At 40.7% G+C, this 13,528-nt stretch overlaps 2 protein-coding genes across 2 annotated transcripts in view; both read left to right on the top strand.

The window, feature by feature from the left end:
- Positions 1-5,421: 5,421 nt before the first annotated feature.
- Positions 5,422-6,416, top strand: olig4 (oligodendrocyte transcription factor 4). Its single transcript, XM_029461076.1, has one exon. The coding sequence runs from the start codon at positions 5,454-5,456 to the stop codon at positions 6,222-6,224; it is 771 nt and encodes a 256-aa protein (XP_029316936.1). The 5' UTR covers positions 5,422-5,453; the 3' UTR covers positions 6,225-6,416.
- A 3,978-nt stretch (positions 6,417-10,394) lies between these two features.
- Positions 10,395-13,528, top strand: part of bsdc1 (BSD domain containing 1) — a 10,045-nt gene continuing 6,911 nt past the window's right edge. Inside the window, exons 1-4 of the mRNA XM_029461273.1 lie at positions 10,395-10,500; positions 11,129-11,183; positions 12,932-13,048; positions 13,207-13,374. Of these exons, the coding sequence (XP_029317133.1) occupies positions 10,490-10,500; positions 11,129-11,183; positions 12,932-13,048; positions 13,207-13,374 (351 nt within the window). The 5' untranslated portion in view covers positions 10,395-10,489. The remainder of the gene's footprint in view (positions 10,501-11,128; positions 11,184-12,931; positions 13,049-13,206; positions 13,375-13,528) is intronic.

The following is a 13,528-nucleotide window of genomic DNA, read 5'->3' on the forward strand; positions in this document are numbered from 1 at the left end:
ATCATTTGAGTTCTGGCAACCTGAAGGCCAACATCTGGACCTGGGCCCGACGCCTCCTGATGATGGTCTGCTCGGCAACCGTTTCTGCTCTCTACCCTTTCACTCTCTCCCCCTCTAGCCTGTCTTTGCTTCCCTCGGCGTCCCCCCGGGGTAATTGTGGGGTAATTTATGAAGTTTTAGCAGCATGGAGCAGGCCAGTGTATGGGACAGCCTGCTGACCGAGCCCATTCAGCTCCAGAGGAGAAGGCCCGGACTCCTTTTATCCTACCCATAATCAGCACCTCTCCCTGGGCCTGTATCCCCCTCCTGACTCCCCTCGCCCTGCAGCCCTCCACAGCATGCGACCCTCCGCGGCCGCTTAAAGATGAAGGGGAAAGTTATTGGACTCTTTAGTGACTCATAAACATCCTAGGGGATTTTCATAGCGCCTTTGTGTCTTTTTGTTGTGGCTGAGATAATGCAATTGTTTCAGGCGGTGTAAATGAATAAATCATCGAGCAGTTTGTCCCAGCGGTGAGAGATAACAAAAGGGCAGCACTCCCTGTTCTCAGAAACACTTGTCGCCCCGTTCAGACACTTTGTGAAACAATTTTATATCTCCCTGTCCAGACATTGGTACTCAGAGGGAAACATTTAGACCCCTAGATGTAGCAAAACCAAACCAATTCCACATATCTGATCATTTCTCCTGCTAATATCATTTTGATCTCAGAGTCTTGATATCAAGCGACATTGAGAAAAATGGTGGTAAACAAAGGCTGCTGTGCGTCCTCTATGGAGTCTGCTCCAGACCACATGCCCAGATTAAAGCCCAGTGTGTGTACAGAAGATCTCACCACTGATCCTGTTAAACAATGACCAGCAGAGAGAGAAGGAAGCCTTACGGTACACATCACCGGTTTGCTCTTCAGCTTAGCGCTTTATTGAGCCATGATAGGCCCTAATCTAGCCTGATCCTCAGTCGCTACAAGCATATGCCTGTGATAATGCCCTCATTTTCTGGTCACCTGAGCACTTTCATTGGAGTGCACCCAGTAGGGCAGCAGAAAGGGGTCTCTAAAGCCTTAAAAAAGCTCTCGAATTGGATGAAGGGTCCTGAAAGGTGGCATCCAGAGAAGAAAGTCAAACACTCTGATGCAGGGTTAAAAATTGAAGGATTATGTGGAAACATGGAGGGTGGCTACGCTTTTATTAACACAAAGCTCAGAGATCCTTGTGTCTCTCTGTGTGGCCCGTTGCCTCTGTAAACACATGAATAAGAATAAGAATGAGCAGGAGAATTGGATTTATCTGGCTCATGCATATAGTAATGGAGTAAGAGAAGGACTCCCTTTATTCAGCTAGAGCCCTTAACAAAGAGCCATATATGTGTTCCTAGTGATTGTACTTTTATTAATACACAACTGCTCAGAGCCGTTTCCCATTGATGTGCTGTATCTCCATCAGTTTATATGAGTGACATTCTCACTAATCTAACTTCATGCACAGTTAATGAGCAGCATTGGCACATTTTCCCTCAATTTATAGATCATTTATTAAGACCACTAAAGAAACATTATTGATCATTTTCTTCTCTTTGGAGTGTGGAGAACACAATGAAAGCTGTGGCACAGAACCAGCAATTAAAAGCTCCGGAAGGCCGGACAAGAATGAAATCGGGAGCATTGTGTCCAACGCAGTTAATTAGGACTTGACCCAATTAGCAGAGGAGAGTCCAGCAGCCATGTTGGCGCGGAGCCTAACGATGGGGAAATCCATATGCTCCATATAAATGGCCCATGTTGGCTCTCAAAGTTCCCCAATTATAATATCACTGAATGTTGGCTGAGCCAAAGCACCCTGCGGGGCCCCCTGATGGAGCTGTGGTGGGGGGGTCCTGAGGGCCCTCTTGATTCCCATTCCTAACTTTCTGTGGGTCAGTTTGTGTTAGTGTTTGAGAAGGATTTCTCAAGTTGAGAACGCACACACACACACACACACACACACACACACACACACACACACACACACAGCGAGGTGCAGACCAGTGTGAGCTTCAATGCAAGTTCATCAAAATTCAAAACACATTCACATTCACATTTATACCTTTATGGAAATCCTACATATGGGGTTTGTGCACAATGTAACAGCTTAACTAAACAAACTTGGTTCATATACAGGTAAATAGAGATGTATGTCCATGTGGCAAAGCATATGTAAGAAATACATCATCTGTTCTTCCTCCTGACTGATTGCAGGTTTCCACACAATATCATCAGCCTGTAGCAGGCCCCTGATCAATATACTTCTAACCCCATAGCCTATACATTATTATTTATTATTATTATCATCAATATATATATATATTATATATAATATATATATATATATAAATATATATATAGTATATATATAGATAGATAGATTATATATATATAATATAGATATATATATATATATATATTATTTATATATAAATATATATATATATAAATATATATATATATATATATATAAATATATATTATTATTATATAATATTTATATTAATAAATAAATATATATATTTATTAATATAAATAATATAATAATAATAATAATATAATATGTAAATATATATTATTATTATTATATATTATTTATATTAATAAATAAATATATATATATATATATATATATATATATATATATCTATATATATATATATACACACACACACACACACACATATATACATATATTTTTTATATATTTTTGTTTTTAATTATTATTATTTGTTGTGTAATACATGCTGTTGTTGCACAGAAGTTGTTGGACATAGAAGGGTGGACTGTTCCATATTTTTCAAAAATAAAAACTACGAACAGTTAATAAAAGTACCATAAGATTACATTTCATGAATCATACAGTCTCTTCCCTTAAATATATGAGAATTGAGAAGATTTGTATGTCAAAGACAGGGGGAGGCATTCTGGATTTCTGGAGGGCTAAATGAGGAAATAGTCTTGAAGCCATTTTTGCAGGCTTCATTCGTGCTCAGATGACATGATTACATTGAAAACAATTGGAAATTGAGTTCATGGATGGATGCGTTCAGGTCAAACGAAGATTGCCTTAGAATTTAGTTTAATTGATGGAAGGGATTTAGTATACTTTGTGTTGAAAAATGAGAATAAAGCTGCACACGGCTGGAGGAGAACGTCCTACTGTTGGGTAAATATGAACTAGGGGACCCTTCTGTGCACCAAGAAGAGAAAAGCAAAAAGCTTCTTGGATGAGGGAAACGCAGCACATTATTTATGACGCCTCTAAAATGTTTCTTCCGTATAAAGTATAAAACCTTATTGATCGCTCTGCCATTATTATGCTCCAGGCCAGAATCAATGCTGCATCCAAAGGTTGAATGTTTTGCAAATCTCTTTTGCTCCCACGGACAGTGCGTATTATTGCATTTTCAAACTACTGGCCCTCTAGCACTGCCTCACTGGAAGCTTTGCTTGGCAGAAGGCGGCAGGAAATTCCTGAGCCGAGCAGTGAAATCCAGCCTCTGGACACCGCAGAGAGAGGGCTGTTGAAAAGTCAGCTTGATCCAAGCCACAGGATTAGATCAACAGATACATGCTGAACATTAAGCACGGTAGGAATGTATTTGTCCTGAATGGAAACTTCTCCATCTGAGATAAGTTCCTGTAAAGTTTGTCTCAAGTTCCTGACAGCCGCCGTTTTATATCAAGAGAAAGAAAAACACAAAACCTGAGAAAGTGCTAGTAGCTTTACGGTTGAATTAGGGGAAGACAATGCCGTGCCCACTCTTTAGTATCTTTTTAACTACCTCCTCCCCATCTGAAGGACCCCCTTCCAGTGATAGTGATGTGATTTCACAGACTGTTTGGGGAGCCAAGTCAAATTTATCTGACCTCTTTTGTCTTGAGCTCCTGGTTGAATTGTACCTAGTCTGCCATTAACACTGCTCTTTACATGTTTAAGCACCTCATATGGTGCTTCATACCTTTCCCCAAAGTGTCTCATGGATACCATATGTAAATAAGGCCTTGAAGGCATCATATATCTGGTGTTATGGAACAGGGAAATAACAATGCAGGCTTTTTTCACCCTTTAGCAGATCTGTTGTTCACACTCTCACTTTTACTTTACTGTCTGTTAGTGGCGAGTAAAGTCCTAAATTATATATTATATTACATTATATCTATTGATTCCATATCAGGATGATTACATTAAGCTTGTCTGCATTATTATAAGAACAGAAAATACTCTGCTTACTTGCTAAATGTAACTTTTGATCCAGTTATTGTTTTATTTTGTTGACATATTATAGTCAAAGGTTTTTACAGGAGGGAATTTTACATTTTATCTTTGTGTCACTTCATACATCAGAAAACACTGTCAGCACAACAGTCATAAAACAAAAAACTATTCCGGCCATGTTTTTTAGGAATAAAATGTGATATATCTGTAAAAACCTTCAGAATATACGTAGATAGGAATATGATTCCGTATGACTGGTGTATGTTCGTGCTGCTGAAGTGGAGATTTTGTGTCAGTATGAGTAAATAACTAATTGAGAAAACTGCCTTTAAAGATATGCATTGTAATATTCCTTACATTTTGCAAGAGACTGCGGTTGAATAGAGTAAAAAATTAACAAATAGATATCACCATACACCAGATAATTACCTACATTAAGACAATCATTTTTTGGCATAACACTTTTTCTGAAATGTTTTGTTTGAATGCAAATGAGGCATTTTCTAATGCTAACTTGACAAATTTAAGCAAAATCTACAGATGTAAATGGACAAAGTTCGTCGAATAAACACCTAAATGTGTATTTTGGATGTTTTCTTTCTGCTAGTCTGAAAGAAGAAATGGTGTGGAAGCAAAATAGCCCAAACTCTCAAAATTGACCAGTTCATGAAAAACTATTATTTTGCCTGAGGTGTCTCGCCTGGAAGTTTCAGCATAGTCCTAGTTAACTCCTGTACAGCTTAACACAACATGTGAACTTACCCCTGTTTTGGTAATATGTAGGTGGTTCATCAGATTTGGGGGAGGTAAAATGTGGGTGTGGGAAGGTGAAGTGGGGGCTGCAGGAAGGAGGTGTGAGGGGGGGGGGGGTGAAAGTGTGTCCCTTCTGCAATTGGCTGTGGCTCTAAGTGTCTCATTATGCAGCTTTATTGTTCCTTTGTTATAGCGGCGGTATAAATACACCCCAGTGGGCCCAGAGGGTGACAGTTTAGACAGACTCACTCCTGTGGACTGACTGATCAACAGACTGAGCGGCACAAACTCTGAGAGAAGTGAGACTGTGGCGACCCTACAGGGAACTGGAACAGCTTGAAAGCAGAGAACCAGGAAGCATCTGTAGAATTTAAACTCACGCTCCCAGCATTCAGGGTAGTATTTTTTTACCTTTTTTTCGATTTGTGCAACACTTTAATCGTCTTTCAACCAAGATGGATTCCGACTGTGACTCCGCCTGCAGCCGCTCCTCATCCCCGGACCTGGTGGTTGATGACTCAGCAGGGAGCTTCTTCTCCAACAAGATGTTCCAGACATACTGCCAAGAAAACAGAGCAGACAGCGAGGCCGACCAGGGCAGGACAGAGCACTGCAGCGGGGGCGATAAGACCAAGGCCAGGTCTGAGCTCAATACGAATGATGGGCAAGACCTGAGACTGAAAGTGAATAGTCGTGAGCGGAAAAGGATGCACGATCTGAACCAGGCGATGGACAGCCTGAGAGAGGTCATGCCCTACGCTCATGGACCTTCAGTCCGCAAGCTGTCCAAAATCTCCACTTTGATGTTAGCTCGCAACTACATCCTCATGCTGTCCAGCTCCTTGGATGAGATGAAGAAATTGGTGGGGGATGTTTATGGAGGCAGTGCTGCCATCCAGAGCCGAACTGCTGCCCACGCAGCTATCACCCCTGCAGCCCCCACTGCCCACCTGCCTCTGCATCATCTGGCACACTCTCTGCACTCTCTGGTGGCCAGCACGCCTTCAGCTCTCCAGCATCACTCACCTTCTCCCGCCACAGCCTTGCACTCGCCTCCATCCGCCAGCTTCCTGGGTTTCCACGCTCCAGTCCAGGGCCTGCTGAAGGACCCCCTTCACTTGGCCGGCTCCTATAGGCACTTCCCCGGCATGCCTTGCCCCTGCTCGCTCTGCCAGCCTTTGCCCACCACTACCTCCACATTACATAGCCTGTCTATGATCAAGTGAGCGGGACTCTCTTAAAAAACTGACCTCTGCTGCTTGGATCAAAGCAATGAGCCAACAGCTCATATAAGATTGTTAAAAAAAACTGCTAAAATGATTGCTGGTGCCAGAGCTTGTACATACTGTATATATTTTCTGCCATGGGAACTGCTGCTATTTTGTCTCAATTGTCTCCACTGCATTGTTTATACAGAAATATTCTAAGTCCACGCAGGATTTTTACCATAGTAGCAAAAACTGTAATTTATCTGATATCTGTGGTGATGAAACATTGTCAGAAAGGGAACTGGTGTGTCCTATTGTACTGCAGGATTTATATTTTCCTAAATTAAAATGTTGTTATAATAATAACTCTTGTTGGCCTACTTCTTTTCATGACTCTGATCTTTAAATCAATACTATTATTTTTTCCTCTGACTGCAGCTGTTTTGTTTTGTCATACTGGTGCTACACAAACAATGTCTGCCAGGTACTATTTCTTTTTTACAAGGCTGCTACTTTTCTGGAAGGGTTTTAGACACAGCAGCTGTATCAAAACAATAGAGCCGCATCTTCTTAAACTAAACAGAAGGGGTTTGATTTGTGCTTGGGAGGACAGGAGGGCAGTGTAAAAATGGATATTTAGGAAGGGCTGTCATTGGTTGCTAACCATCATTGGACAGACTAACCCCTAAAGAGCTAAAGAGGGACAGAAGGACGAGACAATGTGCCAGCACAGAGGCTGAATGTGGTGTTCTGGAGCCAGGGGACCATCCATCTTCACCTCAACAGGGAGTAGGAGATGAAAGGACGACACAGGCGCCAGGACGGCGCGTCACTATTGTCTGACGCGGGCGAGGGACATAGCCACGTCCTTAGCTCTAGGCCAACGATTTGTCTCTGTCTCATAAGAACATGGATACAGGCACACAAAGGGCAAATTTAAAGCAGCGGACATAATGCGGTCAGTCAAAAAGGTTTCCATAAAAGCACATAGAGTTTTCTTCTGTAACTTGTAGATGAAATATTTCCACATAATTTTAACTCACAATCAAATGTTATTGTGTTAAAAATCAAGTGCTAGCTGATTCATAACAATGATTAATCCGCTAAACCACAAACATAATACACACTGATTGCCATGAACATGATTTAGTCAAACAACCCGACAATGGCTGGCCTTCACTTAGCAACAAATCAAGCGTGTAAAATACATGCTTATCCTCCCACGGCTGACAGATGAGTTGGGGATCAGGGGAGAAATGAAGAGATGTAACTCATTGTCACCCACCTCCCTCTTTACCCCACCTCCTCCTCCTGAGAGCCCTGAATGGGTCTGAACAATAGCCATGCGTGGGACACAAAGGCCGGGGGAGTCCAAGCTCTCGTGCCTGAGACACAGACCCCCTCCATTCAATCTACATTTCATCATGGTAACAAGCGCTGTCGGGCCAAAAGGCCTGACACCCTCTCTCGCCACAAAGGCGGTTAGCTCTAATATATGAGGCTATTGACACTGAAAAGAGCCCCTGTCAGTACTTGGGGATTGTCAGCTGTGGGATGTCTCAGTGGGGGGAGGCAGCTGCCAGCCAAACCAAGCGGCGGAGCTTCTGTTTTGGGGACCGGCGTTGCAGCGTCACCTGGTCCCTGGTCCCTTGACACAGAGACCCCGGGTCCTCCCACAAGGCCCCCCTTTACTTGGGCACAGGTGGGAATGGGAAGCAGAACACATTGAGGAGATTAGCGGGGATCGGCCTCCCTTTGCTGGAGGTAGATAATTAGAGACACTGACTTGTGCAAAGCTGGTGTTTCCTGATCAGCACCAGATGGTGTTAACCCACGGTGTGGCATCAGTGGTCTGGAGCCTGTGTGTGTGTATGGGTGTGATGTGTGTGGTGTGTAATGGATATGCTTCTTAAATCATACAATATGGACAGGTCCTCTGTGTGCCATTATGGTCAGCCTTTGCTGTCATCATGGTGCTCTTTATCATATGCTAACCAGCAGTGGCAGCTCTGGTTTAAGTCATAATCATCATAATGTTAAGCAAAAGTAACAATACTGCAATAAAAATACAAGTAAATAGTCCTACATTCAAAATCCTGCTTATGTAGTAGTATTATCAGCAAAATGTACTTAAAGTAATAAAAGTAAAATTATATATTTCATCAATTGGCCCTTTTCATAGTGCCATATATACATCACAGGATTATCAGCACTGATTCATTAATGTGTCACTACCACTTTGTCTGCTAGTTGGTCTAAGTTTGAACTACTTTAGTATTAAATAAATATAATAACATAAATATTGTTGAAAGTTCTTGAAACAAGTTAATTAGCATTGAAAACAGGTTGTAATATACAACACTGGCAGATTTATTATTTTCTTTATTTCTATTACAATTTATTATATATGTGTTTATGGTCCTGTGCCACATACATAAATGACTTTAAAAATAAAAGAAAGAAAGAAAAGGGTACAATACCTGCCTCTAATATAGTAAATTAGAAGTAATAAGTAGCATACAATGTTTTAAGTAAATTACTTATAAATGTGCTTACTTACTTTCCACCACTGCATTTCAGTATTCTATATGGATGGAAGGAATTCAATAGATTATATTATTATAGAGAGGGCAGTTACTGTTCATAACCAACCGTGGGAATATATTATCTTCATAATAAACTACACATACACAGATAGTAATCCAAAATTGTGATGAAATTAAACAAATCAAATCTACTTAATTACTTACAAAGGAGCAAAGCTCAAAGACCCAAACGTTTTTAACAACAACATGAAGATACTGCAAATTTAACCCTTTGTGCATTAAATCTCATGCACACAGGACACACCATGGCCATGTAGACAGATGGATAAGTTAACTGCTTCAGATACTGATCAATAGAGGAGTGCTTGTCCCAACTTGGCTCAGCACAACCTGCATTGACAGAGTTAATTAGGAAACTGAAAGACCCAATTAAGAGGATTGAGGGGCTGGACAGGGGAGACATATTGAGGGACATACGCACACATTGTGCAGCGTCTGGATAAGGGGGAACTTCAATTAAGGGAGAACACACTTCCAGAGGCTTGTTGCCTGTTCTTTCTCATTTTGTGCTCAGTAAAGCTTACAGACCCCTTTTCACCCAGAATACTGATGAGGGGAAAGCACAGCTGCTTGGGGTCAACACACAGGCGCAATACGGCGTGTACGTACACTCACTTGCACACCCACATATGTACTGAGAGCAGGAGATTGATGAGGGGATTCAGGTTGGAATTGCTAAACACTGATTAGCCAACATAATGGCTCAAAAAGGAGAGGTTTGGTCTGGATTCATTAGTTTGATTTCATACGTAGCTTATTGGTTAAACGAGGTTTAATTAAAAGAAAACAACTTGCGTATGCTCGAATCGTTAGCCTCCCTCATGGAAGCATTGTGCATTGGTTTGTCCTCCTTTGTTTTGATGCACCTCTGCCAAATATGTTATGGTAACTCCAAATGCACTTGATGATTTTGACAACTTTTCACACAGTTCCTTTTTCTTTCCACACAACAATCACATAGGGAGCATAACTTACAAATATTTTAACATAAATGCCTACACTGAGATGCAGATTTCAAATGAGAGTCATAATATCTTCAATCTTGTTTCTAGACAAATATGTTTCAGTTGGGTCTTGTATAAAAATGCAGAGGTCCAAACCTTCTGACCTCAAAAGCAGTATGAAGTAACATGCACCATGTTGGTTACCTCTGGTTTCTAACAATACATTTAAACAATGGAGAACAGCGGAAAGCCCTCTTATTCTTTAAGTAAGTCCACAGTCCAGTATCCTTTCCCATTCAGTCTTTACCATATATCTGGAAGAAACTCTCAGAAAACTGTAGTTGCAACTCTTATTTTTAAAATCAAGGCTGAATTCGTTTCTGCTTACTACTGCCTTTTATTAGATTACATAATTATTAATTTCTTACACTAACCTTTGAATTGCTTTGTTGCTTATATGTGGTAATATTATATAAATAAACGTGCCTTTCTTTTAGCGTTGCCGTCCAATATGGTCCTCTGCAGCCACCATGGGTAGATAAAAGGGTGTACAACATTAGCTGGTTACAAACTATTAAATACCATATTTAAAAACAATTATTTCTCTCTTTATAGGTCAATGTGATTACCTGTGAATCGCAGGAGGGAAGTCATATTGCGTCACGTGTGTGTTTTCAAAGTCATGCAGCCGGGGTTAGGGTTCAGTAAATACTGATGATGTCATCGTCTGAAGATGGCTGAAGGGTGAGAGTGAACTCGCAAATTACTTTTTGTTTTAAAATACAATATAACAGAGAGCAGAGCACTGACATCGTGTACATATTGGGTTCCTTATAATGTTGTGTGTCTAAAAAGATTTGGTATAAGTTCTTCGGTTAAACGCTGGACTTCGCAGCTCACGGAATCAGTTCAGGAAGTGCATTTGTTTACCAAAACATAGCCTGGCTAGCGTTAGCATAGCCTGGTTAGCTATGTTTGAAGAGCAGCTAAAACCACGCAGTAACAAAGAGTGGACTGTATATATCCTTCATTTTTACACTTAGCATTTGTGTTGCATTACCAATCGCACTGATGGCGTATTCCGACAAATACGCTGGCATGGCATTGATAGCTGACGTTAGCTAACTTGTTTAGCTTGCCAGACTATGTATGTGTAAGATAGCTAACGTTAGAGATAGCTTGATAACATCAGCAGCTAGCAGTGAATACGTCTAAAGTATCGCCATATTGACAAACCGTTTTGAGAATGTGATAAAAGAACAACGGTCGTGTAGTCGTGGTGTTAACCTATGGTTATGGACATGTTGTCTATACTGTTTTGGTTTTCAAAAGTAGCTAACGTTAGCTCATTTCTAAATGTGTATGATTACAGAGAAGGCTGGTGGGGAGGCTGGCTTCAGCAGAGCTTCCAGGTCGTCAAAGATAAGGTAATAATTATACAAATGATAATTCTCACTGTATCAGTAGCAGTTGCTCAGCATTTACAATGTTGTGTATGAGGAATATGTCAACGCTAACCACTGCTCTCCCTTCAATGTTTAGTTACATTTCATGAATCGTTTCTGTAGATGTTTAAAACAACATTTAGATTTTAGTGAACAACACACAGTATCCTCATCGTTGTCATGAAAGGTCAGAGCCAAAACATATAGATACCGTGTCACCATTTTTACTGACAAGAAAAATTCATGGATATGACAGCAATGTTCTAGAAACATCAGCAAAGGCTGTTCTTTCTCCAAATAACAAATTCTTCTCAAGTCCACAAACTCACCACACAGTTGTACAGCTTTGTGTCCAAATATGTTCTCGCCCTTCCAGCGGTGGCATAATTTTGGAACCGTTACTTCTAAAAATAAGAACTAGTCTCACAGCAACTTGAAAACAAGTAGGATGCGAGGCCAATTCATTACAGTGCCTGAAAGATCAATGGTAAATCAAGCTTCATACATTTAAAAGTATGTTTTACTGCTTTTCTTAAAGGTTTATATTCATGTTTTATATTTGCTATGTATTGCTGGCGTTTTTTTTGTCTTGTTTTATCTGAATGTTGAGTTTTTGTTTACATACACACTGAAACAAGTACTTGCTAAAGGCCCTGTCACACATATCTGTATGACAGAAACGTATACCGGCGCATACGAAATATCAGCAATAGGTTGATATAAATTAAGGGTAAGTTGTGATCGTTTGAAGGACGCAGACGTTACGGCGAACACGCCAGACATACACAGTTCTGTATGACAGAAACATATGCCGCCGTATATGAAAAGTAGCTCAAAATGTGTCAGAGTCCAAATACGTCCAACTTTTCCACAGCGGTGTTGTAGCTGACGTATACATAACGAATACATAACAAATTATTATATGCATGTCAAACATTGATAGCTTATCACTTACTTATTTAAAACATATCAGAGCCCACAGAGCTGCAAAAGTGCCATCTGGTTCACGTCATGCTGATGCTGGACAACGGCTAACATGCTGAACGCTAGCTGTACTGTAGAAACACGTTTAATAAGTTACTCCGTTTCAGGCATCATCTTAACATAGGGTAGGAATAGGTTATCCACTCGGTATCAATACATTGGCTGTAGGGCTCACCGTCAGCCGACGTAGCCTATATCTAACGTACCTCTAACGTAGTCACGTAGGTATTCACGTACTATATTTACGTAGGTAAGTATTCACGTACGTATTCCGTATTCACGTATGTCTAACGTAACGTAACGTCTGCATATCTTATGAAGCACACGTCGGGTACGTCCGGTAATATTGAACATGTTCAAAACATCAGCGTTCAACAAAGTACCCCAGCGTAACACAGTGAGCTCTTAATGAATACTTATATATATACTTATACCTTACCTTATATCTACGTACACCAGCGTGTTGCTCATATTTTGTATACGACATATTTTTGTATATCTTATGCATTCGTTGGGTATTCGTCTGATACATTCTGTAGTAGTAAGTGATGCGCTATCAACAGGTTAAACATGTGTATCTGTATACGTTCACTTTTCCGATCCGATTAAAAGTTGGACGTATTTGGACTGACAAATTTTCGTATGCGCCGGCATACCTTTCTGTCATACGGATATGTGTGACACGGCCTTTAGGGAGATGATCAAATTGAATCTGGATATTGATTGTTTGCTTCTCTTCTTTGCAGTCATCCGAGGCCTTAGAATTCATAAAGCGAGACCTGACGGAGTTCTCCACTGTGGTGCAACATGACACAACCTGCTCAATTGTGGCTACAGCCACTGCTGTCAGAAACAAGCTTGCGGTAAGTTGCAGCCTTCACCGTGTTGTTTTCTATCCAACTGTCTCCTGACAGTCGGGTCAAAGGGCGTTTGAATGCGTGTTCAGCAGAGCCACTCATCTCTCCCGTATAAATGGGGTAGTAGTTGTTAAAGACCGATCCAACTTGTCTATTTATTCCAGGTGGAAGGTTCCTCTGAGACCTCAGAAAAGGTGAAGAAGAGCCTCTCTAGTTTCTTAGGGGTAATAACAGACACACTTGCTCCTCCCCCTGATAAAACCATTGACTGTGATGTAATCACATTGGTGGCAACGGCATCAGGAACTACAGAGATCTACGACAGTTCTAAGGTAAACAGTTTACTTTATACAGTCAACCTTTCGTTTGTTGATACAAAACAAGGAGTTTCTAAATGATAAAACGGCAGAGATAAGCATGTGAAGGGGTTCTTGTGAATAAACGATTAAATGGAAATGTAACTTTCTGCTTAATCTCCTTGAAAAT

The sequence above is a fragment of the Cottoperca gobio genome, chromosome 22, assembly GCF_900634415.1.
Source record: "Cottoperca gobio chromosome 22, fCotGob3.1, whole genome shotgun sequence".
In the NCBI taxonomy this organism is placed as follows: domain Eukaryota; kingdom Metazoa; phylum Chordata; class Actinopteri; order Perciformes; family Bovichtidae; genus Cottoperca; species Cottoperca gobio.